Source organism: Somniosus microcephalus, unplaced genomic scaffold (genome assembly GCF_052327205.1).
Source record: "Somniosus microcephalus isolate GS21.2 unplaced genomic scaffold, FLI_Smic_1.0 unresolved_chr1, whole genome shotgun sequence".
NCBI classification, from domain to species: Eukaryota; Metazoa; Chordata; class Chondrichthyes; order Squaliformes; family Somniosidae; genus Somniosus; species Somniosus microcephalus.
The window spans coordinates 173,943,223-173,960,672 of record NW_028225179.1 but is presented as its reverse complement, the minus strand read 5'-3'; the positions used below and the strand labels follow the sequence as shown (position 1 = coordinate 173,960,672).

At 48.0% G+C, this 17,450-nt stretch overlaps 1 protein-coding gene across 1 annotated transcript in view; it reads right to left on the bottom strand.

Annotated features, from left to right (window-relative positions):
- Positions 1-8,550, bottom strand: part of LOC147096589 (uncharacterized) — a 28,657-nt gene extending 20,107 nt beyond the window's left edge. Inside the window, exons 1-2 of the mRNA XM_085973847.1 lie at positions 8,456-8,550; positions 5,661-6,978 (exon numbers count right to left, since the gene is read on the bottom strand). Coding sequence (XP_085829973.1) covers positions 5,661-6,871 — 1,211 coding nt within the window. The 5' untranslated portion in view covers positions 6,872-6,978; positions 8,456-8,550. The remainder of the gene's footprint in view (positions 1-5,660; positions 6,979-8,455) is intronic.
- Between the last annotated feature and the right edge of the window lie 8,900 nt (positions 8,551-17,450).

The following is a 17,450-nucleotide window of genomic DNA, read 5'->3' as shown; positions in this document are numbered from 1 at the left end:
AAGAAATTCAACCATTACCTACAGACAAAAATTTACCTTGCTGACTGACCATCAACCCCTCATCTCCCTGGCAAAGGGTGCACATCGACTTTGCTGGTCCATTTATGGACTCAATGTTCTTAATCACAGTTGATGCACACTCCAAGTGGCCGGAGGTAATAAAGATGTCCTCCACCACCACGGAAAAAACCATCACAGTATTAAGGACCATATTTGCCAGGAATGGGCTGCCGGAACAGATATGTTCTGATAATGGACCGCAATTTGTGTCCGAAGAATTCAGAAAGTTCTTAAAGAACAATGGGGTAAAGCACTACACGTCCGCCCCATACCATCCCGCCACCAATGGATTGGCTGAAAGGTTTGTCCAGACCTTCAAGAAAGCCATCAAGGCCATGGGTAATGAAGACATAAAACTTCAGCACAAGGTGGATAACTTCTTATTTGCATATAGGAATGCAACGCATATGGTTACTAACCAAACTCCCGCCATGATGTTCTACAATAGAAACCTAAGATGCCGGCTGGATTTGGTCAAGCCCAACATCCGAAGGGACGTGGAGAACCGGCAGTTTCAGGGCATGAATGAAAGGCCAACTAGGGCCTTCCAGATAGGCCAACCGGTTTTGGCCCGGGACTACCGTACCGAGAAATGGCAGCCTGGAACTATCTGCACACGATTAGGACCACTGATGTATACCATGGACATCGGAGACAGCATAATAAGGCGCCATGCTGACCAAATCATCAAGTCATCCGAAAAGGGACAACCTACACCACCACTCTATACATCTAACGATGAAGTAGAGATACCCATATCTACCTCCGATCCGGTGATACTGGAGCCCGATGAACCCGACACTGGCCTTCAAGCCGAATCAGCCTTGCCAGAAGAACCTACTACACCACCAGAAACTACTACACCCCCGAGGCGTTATCCGGACCGAGTCAGGAAGCCTCCTGAGAGACTAACTTATAATTAATTAATACAGCAATGTATATTATTTTACATATAACATGTAATTAATAATTACTTAAAATATGATGTACTAGTTAGCTAGAAGGGGAGGAATTGTGGTGTATGTGCCTTTAAGAGCAATTATGGTGTATGTGCCTTTAAGAGCCCCAGGTGTGCGTAATGCCGGTAATTGCCATTTGGGCTATATAAGCCTGTGTATTGTGTATATCCTTTAGAAACCCCCCCCCAGACTTGCTTAGTAAATACCTATGAACCAACTCCTGTCTTCAGTGTCTTTATCTACACACGGACACTACAAGCTCCCTGGATGACAAAGGATGTAGACGTTAGAATAAAACAGAAAAAGGAGGTTTATGACAAATGTCAGGTACAGAACACAGTCAAAAACCAGGAGAATACAGAGAGTGGGGGGAAATTGTATAAGGATATATGAAAGACTTGCATTTATATAGCGCCTTTCATGACCACCAGACATCTCAAAGCTCTTTACAGCCAATTAAGTACTTTTGAAGTGGAGTCATTGTTGTAATGTGGGAAACACGGCGGCCAATTTGTGCTCAGCAAGCTCCCACAAACAGCATTGTGATAATAACCAGGTAATCTGATTTTGTTATGTTGGTTGAGGGATAAATATTGGCCAGGACACCGGGGATAACTCCCCTACTCTTCTTCAAGAGTGCCATGGGATCTTTTACATCCACCTGAGAGAGCAGACGGGGCCTCAGTTTAAAGTCTCATCAGAAACAGTGCAGCACTCCCTCAGCACTGCACTGGAGTGTCAGCCTAGCTTTATGTGCTCAGGTCCCTGGAGTGGGACTAGAACCCACAACCTTCTGACTCAGAGAGCAAGTGTGCTGCCCACTGAGCCACAGCTGGCACAAGGGAGAGAATACAAGAAAAGATTAGTGGGTAATGTAAAAGGGAACCCAAAAATCTTTTATAAACATATGAAAAGTAAAAGGATAGTTAAAGGAATGGTGGGGCCGATTAGGGACCAAATAGGAGCTCATCATACGGAGGCAGAGGGCGTGGCTGAGGTACTGAATGAGTACTTAGCATCTGTCTTCACAAAAGAAGAGGATGAAGTTAATGTTGCAGTAGAGGAGGGGGAGTAGAGAAATTGGATAAAAATGGATAGAAAGGAGGTGCTAAATAGGTTGTCATCACTCAAAGTTAACAAGTCACCCAGTCCAGGTGGATGCATCCTAGATTGCAGAGGGAAGCTAGGGTGGAGATAGCAGAAGCTCCGACCACAATCTTTCAATCTCCCTCAGATATATGGGAGTGGTGCCAGATGACTGGAGGATTGCAAATGTTACACCCTGTTTAAAAAAAGGGGAAGAGGGACAAACCTGGTAACTACAGGCCAATCAGTCTAATGTCAGTGGTGTAGGTGGGCATCCTTTACCTGGTTTACGGTAATTTACCTGGTCAGGCAGCCTTTGCCACTGCACTGTGACCAATTCCAATCAGCGGTTTCGAATCGCTAAACCCCCCGCCCCTCCAGTTCTGACTGGAGGAACTTATAATTAATGATATATTAAAAATGGACAAATGGTCTGGATGCAAGAAAGTCAAATTTTATTAAAACTAAAGAAACTACACCACACCATCAAAGTAATCACGGTAAAATTGCTTAACAGGGGAAGGCAGATGGCCAAAACGAGGGATAAATGGCTACAATGTTAACTTTACAATCTTAGCAACATTTCCCTTAAATTACCACACCTTTACTTCTCACTAGATTGTCTTGCTAGTGGGTCAAAGCCTTGCTCACCTGCATTCCAAAGAGTAAAAGAGACAAAAAAGGGACAGAGGACTTCCTGGGCTTAAACTTTATACCCTGACAGTCCCTGCTGTTTTCGCACCGAAAAAGTCCGTGCGCAATTTTGCGCCGAAAAGTCCGAATACACAAGAGAAGGGCTTTTAACTTCCTCCATTCATACATGGAGACATCACGTAGTAGAGTCAATTTCAGTGAATGGATGTGTGTAAACAACCCATTGTGCTTGCTGTCCGATGATTGGCTGATTCAAACGGGCTACTCCCCAGTGTAAACAAGCAGCTTGTAGGTTACCGGACCCGCCCAATACCACAGGGTGACTGACAGCTCGGGCTCCATTCAAACTTACCACAGGGCAGCGCTGAGCTTTTCATATGCTAACAGCCTGTCTGTCCTTTTCTGCTGCCTTTTAAAATTCTGTTTCCATGAGGTCTGTTCAGCCATTTTTATGCCCTGGGCAATTTAAACAGTCCAAAACTCAAGAGTACATCTTTTAATAAAATGTATAATCTTAAAGTGTGCGATTTTCACAAAGTTCTTTGATTCCAGTGTCCAAGTGCTGCCCAGCTTACGAGCTTTTTAACGCAGCCTTTTGCGGTTCTGGGTATGTTTTAAAACATTGTCCAACCCAGAGACAATTTAAATCACACAAGTCTTCGTCCACGATGTGGATTAATATTTCCCCATCTTCGGGGGCTGAGGGGATTTTGCGACCCCTACAGTGGTGGGTGAACGACTAGAGACCATTGTCAAGGACAAAGTTAATTCTCACTTGGAGAAGCATGGGTTAATAAGGGGCAGCCAGTATGGATTTGTTAAAGGTAAATCGTGTCTGATTAACCTGATTGAGTTCTCTGATGAAGTAACAGAGGGTTGATGAAGGTAGTGCAGCAGATGTTGTATATATGGACTTTAAAAAGGCATTTGATAAAGTACCACAGAAGAGACTTACTCTGAAAATAGAAGCAGAGGGAATTAAAGGGCTGATGGTAATTTGGGTATATAATTGGCTAAGGGAGAGGAGGCAGTGAGCAGTGCTGAGGGATGTTTTTCTGACTGGAGGGAAGTATGCAGTGGATTCCCCCAGGGGTCGGAATTAGGACCATTGCTTTTCTTGTTATATATAACTGACCTGGACTTGGGTATAGGTGAACAATTTCAAAGTTTACGGATGATACTATTTACTATGTTGCCAAGTTTTGTGAGTGTAGTAGTAGCAGACTTCAGAAGGACAGAGACAGACTGTGAAATGAGCAGACACAAGGCAGATGAAATTAAATGAGGATAAGTGTGAAGTGATGCACTTTGGGAGAAACAACAGGGAGAGGCCGTATAATCTAAATGGGACTAGTTTGAGGGGGTGCAAGAGCAGAGGGACCTGGGGGTCCATATTCACAAGTCTTTGAAAGTGCCACGGCAAGTTGGTGAGGCGGTTCAGGAAGCGTATGGGATACTTGGCTTTGTAAATAGGACCATTGAATACAAAAACAAGGAAGTTACACTAAACCTTTACAAATCACTAGTTAGGAACATAGGACAGGAGGAGGCCATTCAGCCCCTCGAGCCTGTTCCGCCATTCAATGAGATCATGGCTGATCTGTGACCTAACTCCATACACCTGCCTTTGGCCCATATCCCTTAATACCTTTGGTTAACAAAAACCTATCAATCTCAGATTGAAAATTAACAATTGATCAAGCATCAATTGCTGTTTGTGGAAGAGAGTTCCAAACCTCTACCACCCTTTGTGTGTAGAAGTGTTTCCTAATTTCACTCCTGAAAGGTCTGGCTCTAATTTTTAGACTATGCCCCTAGTCCTAGAATCCCCAACCAGCAGAAATAGTTTCTCTCTATCTACCCTATCTGTTCCCCTTAATATCCTGAAAACTTCGATCAGATCACCCCTTAACTTTCTAAATTCCAGGGAATACAACCCTAATTTGTGTAATCCCTCCTTGTAACTTAACCCTTGAAGTCCGGGTATCATTCTGGTAAACCTACGCTGCACTCCCTCCAAGGCCAATATATCCTTCCTAAGGTGTGGTGCCCAGAACTGCTCACAGTGCTCCAGGTGTGGTCTAACCAGGGTTTTGTACAGCTGCAGGGTTTTGGCCTCAGCTGGAGTCTTGTGTACAGTTCTGGGTGCCACACTTTAGGAAGGATGTCAAGGCCTTGGAGAGGGTGCAGAGGAGGTTGACCAGGATGGTACCAGGGATGAGGGACTTCAGTTATGTGGAGAGACTGGAGAAGCTGGGATTGTTCCCCTTAGAGCAGAGAAGGTTAAGAGGAGACCTAATAGAGATGTTCAAAATGATGAGGGGATTTGATCGAGCAAGTAGGGAGAAACTGTTCACTTTGGCAAGTGGGTCGGTAACCAAAGGTCACAGATTTAAAATAGTTGCTAAAAGAACTAGAGGGGAAATGAGGAGAATTGTTTTCATACAGAGGGTTGTTCAGATCTGGAACGCACCATCTGAAAGGATGCTGGAATCAGGTTCCACAGGAACTTTCAAACAGTAATTGGACGAGTCCTTGAAGAGGACTAGTTTGCAGAGTTGTGGGGATAAAGCTGGGGTGTGGGACTAAATTGGACAGCTCTTTCAAAGACACGATGGGCCGAATCACCTCCTTCTGTGCTGTTAGATTCTATGATCAGTGTGAAGTCGCTGGTGTCTCTTCAACTCCCCGGAGCTTTTAAAGCTCTTCCCACAGTCAGAACATTTAAAGGGCTTCTCATCCGTGTGAACTCGCTGGTGCCCCTTCAGGTCCCCGGAGCTTTTAAAGCTCTTCCCACAGTCAGAACATTTAAAGGGTCTCTCGTTAGTGTGAACTCGTTGGTGCCCCTTCAGCTCCCCGGAGCTTTTAAAGCTCTTCCCACAGTCAGAACATTTAAAGGGCCTCTCGTCAGTGTGAACTCGCTGATGTGTCAGCAGGTTGGATGACTGAGTGAATCCCTTCCCACACACAGAGCAGATGAATGGCCTCTCCCCAGTGTGAACTCGCTGGTGTACCAGCAGGCGGGATGACTGAGTGAATCCCTTCCCACACATGGAGCAGGTGAATGGCCTCTCCCCAGTGTGTAGGTGTTGGTGTGTCTTCAAACCCCTGGAGCTTTTAAAGCTCATCCCACAGTCAGAACATTTAAAGGGTCTCTCGTCACTGTGAACTCGCAGATGTACCAGCAGGTGGGATGAATCAGTGAATCCCTTCCCACACACGGAGCAGGTGAACAGCCTCTCCCCAGTGTGTAGGAGCCAGTGTCCCTTCAGCTCCTGGGGGCTTTTAAAGCTCTTCCCACAGTCAGAACATTTAAAGGGTCTCTCGTCAGTGTGAATAAGTTGGTGTCGCTTTAGTTCCCCGGGGCTTTTAAAGCTCTTCCCACAGTTAGGACACTGAAATGGTCTCCCATCAGTGTGAACTCCCTGGTGTCCCTTCAGATACCGAGCGCTTTTAAAGCTCTTCCCACAGTCAGAACATTGAAATGGTCTCTCGTCAGTGTGAGTAAGTTGGTGTCGCTTTAGTTCCCCGTGGCTTTTAAAGCTCTTCCCACAGTTAGGACACTGAAATGGTCTCCCATCAGTGTGAACTCCCTGGTGTCCCTTCAGATACTGAGCACTTTTAAAGCTCTTCCCACAGTCAGAACATTGAAATGGTCTCTCATCAGTGTGGACAAGTTGGTGTAGCTTTAGATCCCCGGGGCTTTTAAAGCTCTGCCCACAGTCAGAACATTGAAATGGTCTCTCATCAGTGTGGACAAGTTGGTGTTGCTTTAGTCCCTTGGGGCTTTTAAAGCTCTTCCCACAGTCAGAACATTGAAATGGTCTCTCCTCAGTGTGAACTCCCTGGTGTGTTTGCAGGTGGGATGAACAAACAAATCCCTTTCCACACACGGAGCAGGTGAACAGACTGTCCCTGGTGTGACTGCGCCGTTGAACTTTCAATGCAGACGGGGAACTGAAGCCCTTCCTGCCGTCCCCACCTTTACCCGGTTTCTCCCTGGTGTGATGGTGCACGTGTCTCACCAGGTCAGGCGATCGGCTGAATCCGCGTCCACACACCGAACACGTGTGCGGTTTGTCTGCGTTGCGATCCCTGCTCTCTCCTTCCATGTGCAAAGGCCGATGATATTCAGGTCCTGATGAATCGAGTGACTGTCAGATCTTGACGTGATGTTTGGTCTGAGCTTCCCGCCTATAACTGCTCCACTTCTATAACCCTGTAAATTGAGATCAGAAAAGGATCAGAGGCAAACTGTTGTTTAATTTTCCCCTTTCCGAACCTAGGGGCAGTGAAGCTGATTTTCAGGCCCCAGCTGCTGCACAGGTTGGTTGAAAGGATCAGCAGTAATGGCGGCGGTAATACCCACAAGGCCCCGGCTCTGCAGAAAGTGCTCTGTTGACTCTGAGTCCCGCGCATGTGCTCATGGCCCCCGTGCTCTCCCTCCTGCTCTACAGTCGCCCGTCCCGATCGGTCCGCAACACGCATGCTCAGCACACAAAACCCCGCGGTTGGAACATCGGGCGTGCATGCGGAGCCGCAACATCTGGTACGCGTGAGCGGCTCAGGTGGGGGCGAGTCGGTGTTTCGCCTCAGCCACAGGGAGGTGCGTATGCGCAGGACGACCCAACATTCTTCCTGTCAGCAATCACTCCCTCGTTTCTTTAATAAAAACAGAAAATGCTGGAAATACTCAGCAGGTCAGGCAGCATCTGTGAAGAGAGAAACAGAGTTAACGTTTTAGGTCGATGACCATTTGTCAGAACTGCTTGCTCTTTAGTGTCAGCCAGTGGCTCAGTGGGCAGCACTCTCGCCTCTGAGTCAGAAAGTTGTGGGTTCATAGTCCCACTCCAGAGACTTGAGCACAAAAATCCAGGCTGACACTCCAGTGCAGTGCTGAGGGAGTGCGGCACTGTCGGAGGTGCCGTCTTTCGGATGAGATGTTAAATTGAGGCCCTGTTTGCTCTCTCAGGTGGATGTAAAAGATCCCATGGCATTATTTCAGGAAAGAAAGACTTGCATTTATATAGTGCCACCAGATATCCTGAAGTGCTTTACAGCCAATGAAGTACTGCAATGAAGTAGTCACTGTTGTAATGTGGGAAAATGCAGGGGAATTATCCCCAGTGTCCGAGCCAATGTTTATCCCTCAATCAACATAAAAAATGATAGATTATCTGGTCATTATCACATTGGTTTGTGGGAGCTTGCTGTGCGCTAATTGACTGCCGCATTTCCTACATTACTACAGTGACTACACTGCAAAAGTACTTCATTGGCTGTAAAGTACTTTGGGACGTCCGGTGGTGGTGAAAGGCGCTATATAAATGCAAGTCTTTCTTCCTTCACTGGTCTCACCAGCGACCTCTTCTGGCGGTTGTTTGATTGACAGCCGAGAGACTGCGCATGCGCACAGGGAGCGGCTGTTTGAGCCGAGTCCGGCACAGCGACGCCTCCCGGTCACCAAGGGTAATGACCGCGCATGCCCAGAGGAGACCAATCCCCCTCCCCCACTCGGAGCTGCGCCTGCGCACTGGGATCCTGCCGGACGGAGTCGGCGCAGGGCCATTCCGGGGAAAGGCCTTGGTGTCGGTTCCAGAGTCGCGATCGGTGACGCGAAGTGAGTTTTCTCCGCTCCGATTGGGTGGAGAATGGCGCGGGGTGGATCGGGAGAGAATCGAGAGAAATAGAAAAACCTCAGAGTCCGCGAGGCCCCGGACCGAGCGGCGGCACTTGGACGGTGCACGTGATCTTCTCGGGGACACGTCACCCGGGCCCGCAGCCTGATTGACGGCAGCTTCCCACCAATAGGGAGCGAGCGGGGCGGGGCTGGAGGAGCGAGCCGGCGGCGGGTCCTCCAACTAATCGGGGAGGCCGAGGGGCGGGGCTAGCGGCACCCAGTGGGCGGGGCTGGAGGAGCGAGCCGGCGGCGGGTCCTCCAACCAATCGGGGAGCCCGAGGGGCGGGGCTAGTGGCACCCAGTGGGCGGGGCTGGAGGAGCGAGCCGGCGGCGGGTCCTCCAACCAATCGGGGAGCCGGAGGGGAGGGACTAGCGGCACCCAGTGGGCGGGGCTGGAGGAGCGAGCCGGCGGCGGGTCCTCCAACCAATCGGGGAGCCCGAGGGGCGGGGCTAGTGGCACCCAGTGGGCGGGGCTGGAGGAGCGAGCCGGCGGCGGGTCCTCCAACCAATCGGGGAGCCGGAGGGGAGGGACTAGCGGCACCCAGTGGGCGGGGCTGGAGGAGCGAGCCGGCGGCGGGTCCTCCAACCAATCGGGGAGCCCGAGGGGCGGGGCTAGTGGCACCCAGTGGGCGGGGCTGGAGGACCGAGACTGACATTTAAAGTAGGGCTAATCCCCTGCTCCCGTGAGTGCTTGGTGAGAAATCAGGTGCTGTTTGCTCGTTCCCCCTCCCAATTTTCTGCCGAGGGACAGAAAGCAGAGAGTAGTGGTGAACGGTTTCTTTTCAGACTGGGGGGAGGTAAACAGTGATGTTCCCCAGGGGTCGGTATTAGGATCAATGTTCCCTCTTTTTTTGAGGTGCGTGTCCCCTTTAACGGGCTGCACGGCCCATTCCAATTTCCGCGCATGCGCGTTTATTCCATTTATAGGGCGGTGAGCCGGCTGCGCGGGACCTCCAGACCGCTGCGTGGCCGCGCAACTTAACGTGAACATTGATTCAGACCACTGCTTTTTTTGATATATATTAATGACCTGGACTTGGGGATCCAGGGCAAAATTTCAAAATTTACAGATGACACAATGCTCGGAAATGTAGCAAACAATGAGGATAGTAACAGACTTCAGGAGGATGTAGCCAGACTGGTGAAATGGGCAGAAACGTGGCAGACTAAATTTAATGTAGAGAAGTGTGAAGTGATTCACTTTGGCAGGAAGAATGAGGAGAGGCAATATAAACTAAATGGTCCAGTTTTAAAGAGGGTGCAGGAACAGAGAGGCCTCGGGGGGTATGTACACAAATCTTAGAAGTTGGCAGCACAAGTTGAGAAGGCTGTTAATAAAGCATACAGGATCCTTGACTTTATTAATAGAGGAATAGAGTACAAAAGCAAGCAGGTTATGCTAAGCCTTTATAAAACACTGGCTAGGCTTCCGCTGGGCACCACACTTTAGGAAGGATGTCAAGGCCTTGGAGAGGGTGGAGAAGAAATTGACGAGAATGGGACCAGGGATGAGGGACTTGAGTTACGTGGAGAGACGGGAGAAGCTGGGGTTGTTCTCCTTAGAGCAGAGAAGATTAAGAGGAGATTTAATAGAGTTGTTCAAAATCAGGATGGATTTTGAGAGAGTAAATAAGGAGAAACCGTTTCCAATGGCTGAAGGGACAGAAACCAGATTTAAGGCGATTGGCAAAAGACCGGAGGTGCCATGAGGAAACAGATTTTTACACCAAGTTGTTGTGATCTGGAATGCGCTGCCTGAAAGGGCGGTGGAAGCAGATTCAATATTATAATTCAAAAGGGATTGAGGTAAATACTTGAAGGGAAAACATTTACAGGGCTTTGGGGAAAGAGCAGGGGGAGTGGGATTAATTGGATCGCTCTTTCAAAGAGCCGGCACAGGCACGATGGGCCGAATGCCCTCCTGTACTGTATCACTCTATGATGCTATTCTACACAGACACACACACATACAGTCAGACAGACACACAGACACTCACTAAAATACAGTCAGACACACACTCACATTTTTTCTGCACGAACTTTTATTATTACTTTCAAAGACTTTACGAAAAAGGTGGGAATGGTGGGCGGAGGGCTCTTAAAGGGACAGGGACTCTTCTTTTCAAAGTGATTTTCATTAAAGGGACCGAGTCCCTCCTTGCCTGTGGAGGGCCAATTTTAAAAGGACAGTGTCTCGAAATCAGGTGCTGTCTGCGTGTGCACCACCTCCTCCCAATTTCCTGCCAGGCGATCCCTACGGGCACCACTCCACTCTAGGAGTGGCTCCTAGAATCATACAGCACAGAAGGAGGCCATTCAGCCCATCGTGCCTGTGCTGGCTCTTTGAAAGAGCTCTCCATTTAGTCCCACTCCCCTGCTCTGTCCCCATAGCCCTGCAAATTTTTCCCCTTCAAGTGTTTATCCAATTCCCCAGTGAACGTTATTATTGACTCTGCTTCCACCGCCCTTTCAGGCAGCGCATTCCAGATCACAACAACTCGCTGTGTCAATAAAATTCTCCTCACCTCGCCTCTGGTTCTTTTGTCAATGACCTTAAATCTGTGTCCTCTGGTTACCGACCCTCCTGCCACTGCAACCAGTTTCTCCTTATAAGCTACAGCTATACAAAGCCCTGGTTAGACCCCAGAGAGTCATAACGGCACAGAAGGAGGCCATTCGGCCCATCCAGTCCGTGCCGGCTCTCTGTAGAGCAATCCAGTCAGTCCCACTCCCCCGCTCTATCCCCGTAGCCCTGCAAGTTTATTTCCCTCAAGTGCCTGTCCAGTCTCCCCTTGAAAACATTGAGTGTCTCCACTTCCATCGGCAGCGAGATCCAGGTCATCACCACTCACTGCGTAAAAAAGTTTTTCCTCACATCCCCCCTGTATCTCTTGCCCAAAACATTAATTCTGTGTCCCATAGTCCTTGTACCATCAACTAGTGGGAACAGCCTTTCCCCGTCTAGCCTATCCAAACCCGTCATAATCTTGTACACCTCATTCAAATCACCCCTCAACCTCCTTTGCTCTAATGAAAACAAATCCAGCTTCTCCAACCTGTCCTTGTAGCTAAGATCCCCCATCCCCGGAACCATTCTGGTAAATCTCCTCTGCACCCTCTCAAGGGCCTTCACATCCTTCCTAAAGTGTGGTGACCAGAACTGGACGCAATACTCCAGTTGTGGCCTAACCAGCGCTTTATAAAGGTTCAGCATAACTTCTCTACTTTTGTACTCAATACCTATATTTATGAAGTCCAAGATCCCACATGCTTTGTTAACCACTCTCTCAATATGTCCTGCTACCTTCAGCGACCTACACACATTAACTCCCAGGAACTCCCTGGAGCACTGTGTACAGTTCTGGGCACCGCACCTCAGAAAGGATATACTGGCCTTGGAAGGAGTGCAGCGCAGATTCACCAGAATGTTACCCGGGCTCCAAGGGTTAGATTATGAGGGAGAGATTACATAAACTAGGCTTGTATTCCCTGGAATCTAGAAGGTTAAGGAGTGATTGAGGATTTTAGGATTTTGGAAGGAATTGGTAGAGTAGATAGAGAGAAACTTTTTCTGACGGTGGGGGAGTCGAGGACAAGGGGACATCACCTTAAAATCAGAGCCAGGCCATTCAGGAGAGAAGTTGGGAAACACTTCTTCACACAAAGGGTGGTAGAAGTGTGGAACCCTCTCCCACAGAAAGCAGTTGATGCCAGCTCAATTAATCATTTTAAATCCCAGAGCGATAGATTTTTGCTAGACAAGGGAGCAAAGGGATATGGAGCCAAGGCAGGTGGGTGGAGTTAAGACACAGATCGGCCATGATCTCATTGAATGACGGAACAGGCTGGAGGGGCTGAATGGCCTCCTCCTGTTCCCATGCTCCTATTTACTCTATCAAAACCCTCCATGTTTTGAACACCTCTATTGAATCTCCGCTGCACCTTCTCTGCTCCAAGGAGAACAATCCCAGCTTCTCCAGTCTCTCCACGTAACTGAAATCCTCTGTGTATTTGTTGTGGTGCAGCCGGCTATAGCAAACAGCTTTCTTAAGAACATCAGAAATAGGAGCAGGAGCAGGCCATTCGGCCCTTCAAGCCTGCTCCACCATTCAATAAGATCATGGCTGATCTTCTACCTCATCCCCACCTTCCCGCCCGATCCTCATATCCCTCGATTCCCCATGAGTCCCAAAATCTATCGATCTCAGCCTTGATTATAGTCAATGACTGAGCCTCCACAGCCCTCTGAGGCAGAGAATTCCAAAGATTCACAACCCTCTGAGTGAAGAAATTCCTCCTCATCTCAGTCCTAAATGGCCGACCCCTTATTCTGAGACTGTGACCCCTGGTTCTAGACTCCCCAGCCAGGGGAAACACCCTCCCTGCATCTACCCTGTCAAGCCCTGTAAGAATTTTGTATGTTTCAATGACATCACCTCATTCTTAAAAATTCCTGGGAATATAGGCCTGGTCTCCTCAATCTCTCCTCATAGGACAATCCCCCCCATCCCAGGAATCAGTCTGGTGAACCTTTGTTGCACTCCCTCTATGGCAAGTATATCCTTCCTTAGGTAAGGAGACCAAACCTGTCCACAATACTCCAGGTGTGGTCTCACCAAGGCCCTGTATAATTGCAGTAAGACTTCTTCACTCTTATACTCCAATCCTCCTGTAATAAAGACTAACGTACCATTTGCTTTCCTAATTGCTTGCTGCACCTGTGTGTTAAGATGAGAAATGATAAAGGCAAGAAGTCACTTGTGGGAGTGGTGTACAGGCCCCCTAACAGTAACCACACGGTAGGATGGAGTATAAAGGAAGAAATAATGGGAGCTTGTCAGAAAGGTATGGCAATAATCATGGGGGTTTTTAATCTACATATAGACTGGAAAAATCAGATGGGCAAAGGTAGCCTAGATGAGGAGTTCATAGAATGTTTTTGGGATAGTTTCTTTGAACAGCACGTTCTGGAGCAAACCAGAGAGCAGGCTATACATAGAAACATAGAAGATAGGAGCAGGAGTAGGCCATTCGGCCCCTCGAGCCCACTCCGCCATTCAATTCGATCATGGCTGATCATCCAAACTCAGTACCCGGTCCCTGCTTTCTCCCCATACCCCTTGATCCCTTTAGCCTTAAGAAATATATCCAACTCCTTCTTGAATATATTTAATGAAGTGGCCTCCACTGCCTTCTGTGGTAAAGAGTTCTACAGGTTCACCACTCTCTGGGTGAAGAAATTCCTCCTCATTTCTGTCCTAAATGGCCTACTCTTTATTCTTAGACTGTGTCCCCTGGTTCTGGACTCCCTGACCATCGGGAACATCCTTCCTGCATCTAGTCTGTCTAGTCCTGTCAGAATTTTATAAGTTTCAATGAGATCACCTCTCATTTTTCTAAACTCCAGCGAGTATAAGCCCAATCGACCCAATCTCTCCTCATACGTCATTCCTGCCATCCCAGGTATCAGCCTGGTAAATCTTCGCTGAACTCCCTCCATGGCAAGAACATCCTTCCTCAGATAAGGCGACCAAAACTGCACACAATACTCAAGATGTGGTCTCACCAAGGCCCTGTACAACTGCAGCAAGACATTCTTGTTCCTGTACTGAAACCCTCTCGCTACGAAGGCCAACATACCATTTTCCTCCTTAACCACCTGCCGCACCTGCATGCTTACCTTCAGCGACTGGTGCACAAGGACACCCAGGTCTCGTTGCACTTCCCATTCTCCCAATCTATTGCCATTTAGATAATAATCTGCCTTCCTGTTTTTGCCACCAAAGTGGACAACCTCACATTTATCCACGTTATACTGCATCTGCCATGTTTCTGCCCAATCACCCAACATGTCCAAATCATCCTGGATTTTCTCGACATCCTCCTCACAGCACACACGCCCACCCAGCTTTGAGTCGTCTGCAAATTTGGAGATATTACATCTAGTTCCCTTGTCTAGATCATTAATAAATATTGTGAATAGCTGGGGTCCAAGGACCGATCCCTGCGGTACCCCACTAGTCACTGCCTGCCACTCGGAAAAAGACCCGTTTATTCCAACTCTTTGCTTTCTGTCTGCCAACCAGTTCTCTATCCAAGTCAATACCTTGCCCCCAATCCCATGTGCCTTAACTTTACACGCTAATCTCTTATGCAGGACCTTATTGAAGGCCTTTTTAAAGTCCAGATACACCACATCCACTGGTTCTCCGTTATCTATTTTACCAGTTACATCCTCAAAAAATTGCAGTAGAATAGTCAAGCATGATTTACCTTTTGTGAATCCATGTTGACTTTGTCCGATCCTGTCACTGTTTTCCAAGTGCTCTGCTATTACATCTTTTAAATAATGGACTCTAGCATTTTCCTCACTACCGATGTCAGGCTTACCGGTCTGTAATTCCCCGTTTTCTCTCTACCACCTTTTTTGAATAGTGGGGTAACATTAGCTACCCTCCAATCCATGGGTACTGTTCCAGATTCCATCGAATGTTGGAAGATGATCAGCAAAGCATCAACTATTTCTTGGGCCACTTCCTTAAGTACCCTAGGATGTAGATTGTCAGGCCCTGGGGATTTATCGGCCTTCAGTCCCATCAATTTCCCTAACACCATTTCCCTACAAATACTGATTTCTTTCAGTTCCTCCCTTACATCAGACCCTATGTCCCCTGGCATCTCTGGGAGGTTATTTGTGTCCTCCTTTGTGAAGACAGAACCAAAATATGTATTTAGTTGGTCTGCAAGGGACCTATGCTTGACTTCACCAATCTTTCTCTTCACATATCTATAAAAGCTTTTACAGTCAGTTTTTATGTTCCATGCAAGCTTACTCTCATACTCTATTTTCCCTTTCTTAATTAATCCCTTTGTCCTCCTTTGTTGAATCCTAAATTGCTCCCAATCCTCAGGATTATTGCTTTTTCTGGCCAATTTATATGTCCTCTCCTTGGATCTTATGCTATCCCTAATTTCCCTTGTTAGCCATGGTTGAGTCACCTTTTTTGTTTTATTTTTATGCCAAACTGGGATGAACAAGTTCTGTAGTTCATCCATGCGGTCTTTGAATGTTTGCCATTGCCTATCCAACGTCAACCCTTTGAGTGACATTCCCCAATCAATCCTACCCAACTCGCGCCTCAGACCATCGTAGTTTCCTTTATTTAAATTTAGCACCCTAGTCTCTGAGTCAACTACTTCATTCTCCATCTTAATGAAAAATTCGATCATATTATGATCGCTCCGACCCAAGGGGCCTCATACAACAAGATTGCTAATTAATCCTTCCTCGTTACATAATACCCAGTCTAAGATGGCCTGATCTCTGGTTGGTTCCTCGACATATTGGTCCAGGAAACCATCCCGTAAACACTCCAGGAATTCCTCCTCCACAGTATTGTTACTAATTTGGTTAGCCCAATCTATATGTAGATTAACGTCACCCATGATGACTGCTGTGTCCTTATTCCACGCTTCTTTAATTTCCCTTTTAATACCGCATTACTGTTTGGAGGTCTATATACCACTCCCACTAATGTTTTCTGCCCCTTGTTATTTCTCAATTCTACCCATACAGATTCCACATCATCAGAGCTAATATCCTTTCTTACAATTGTGTTAATCCCTTCTTTAACCAGTCATGCTACCACACCTCCCTTTCCTTTTTGCCTATCTTTCCTGAATATCGAATACACCTGGATGTTGAGTTCCCAGCCTTGGCCATCCTTGAGCCACGTTTCCGTAATCCCAACCAAATCATATTCGTTTACCTCTATTTGTGCAGCCAATTCATTCACCTTATTACGAATGCTCCTCGCATTAAGACACAAAGCCTTCAGGCTTATTTTTTTAATGCTCTTAGACCTATTAGAATTATTATTTACTGTGGCCATGTTTGATTTAGACCGTTGATTTCTCTGACTGCCACTTTTGTTTTTCTCCTTCCTTTCTTTTGCTTTTATCCTTGTTTCCCTTTCCTCTGTCCCCTTGCTCAGGTTCCCAACCCCCTGCCATCTTAGTTTAAACCCTCCCCCAGAGCACTAGCAAACACTCCCCCTAGGACATCGGTTCCAGCCTTGCCCAGGTGCAAACCGTCCGGTTTGAACTGGTTCCACCTCCGCCAGGACCGGTTCCAATGTCCCAGGAACTTGAATCCCTCCCCCTGGCACCAATCCTCTAGCCACGTATTCATCTGAAATATCCTTTTATTTCTACTCTGACTAGCACGTGGCACTGGTAGCAATCCTGAGATTACTACCTTTGAGGTCCTATTTTTTAATTGACCTCCTAACTCCCTATATTCAGCTTTTAGGACCTCATCCCGCTTTTTACCTATATCGTTGGTACCTATATGCACCACGACAACTGGCTGTTCACCCTCCCCTTCCAAAATATTCTGCAGCCGCTCCGAGACATCCTTGACCCTCGCACCAGGGAGGCAACACACCATCGGCCACAGAAATGCCTATCTATTCCCCTTACAATAGAATCCCCTATTACTATAGCTCTACCCCTCTTTTTCCTCCCGTCCTGTGCAGCAGAGCCACCCCTGGTGCCAGGAAGTTGGCTGCTGCTGCCTTCCTCTGATAAGCCATCCCCCCCAACAGTACTCAAAGTGGTGTATCTGTTTGAGAGGGGGATGTCCACAGGGAACCCCTGCACTACCTGCCTGTGCCTAGTACTCTGCCTGTTGGTCACCCCTTCCCTTTCTGCCTGTCCAACCTCTACCTGAGGTGTGTCCAACTCCCTACCTGGTCTCGGAGCCGCTTTTAAACTGCCGCCGCTCAGCCGCCTCATTCCCTCGCAGGTCCGCCCGCCTGCCGCCGCTGCTCTGAGGCCTACCTGGTCTCGGAGCCGCTTTTAACCGCCGCCGCTCAGCCGCCTTGTTCCTTCACAGGTCCACCCACCTGCCGCCACTGCTCTGAGGCCTACCTGGTCTCGGAGCCGCTTTTAACCACCGCCGCTCAGCCGCCTTGTTCCCTCACAGGTCCACCCACCTGCCGCCACTGCTC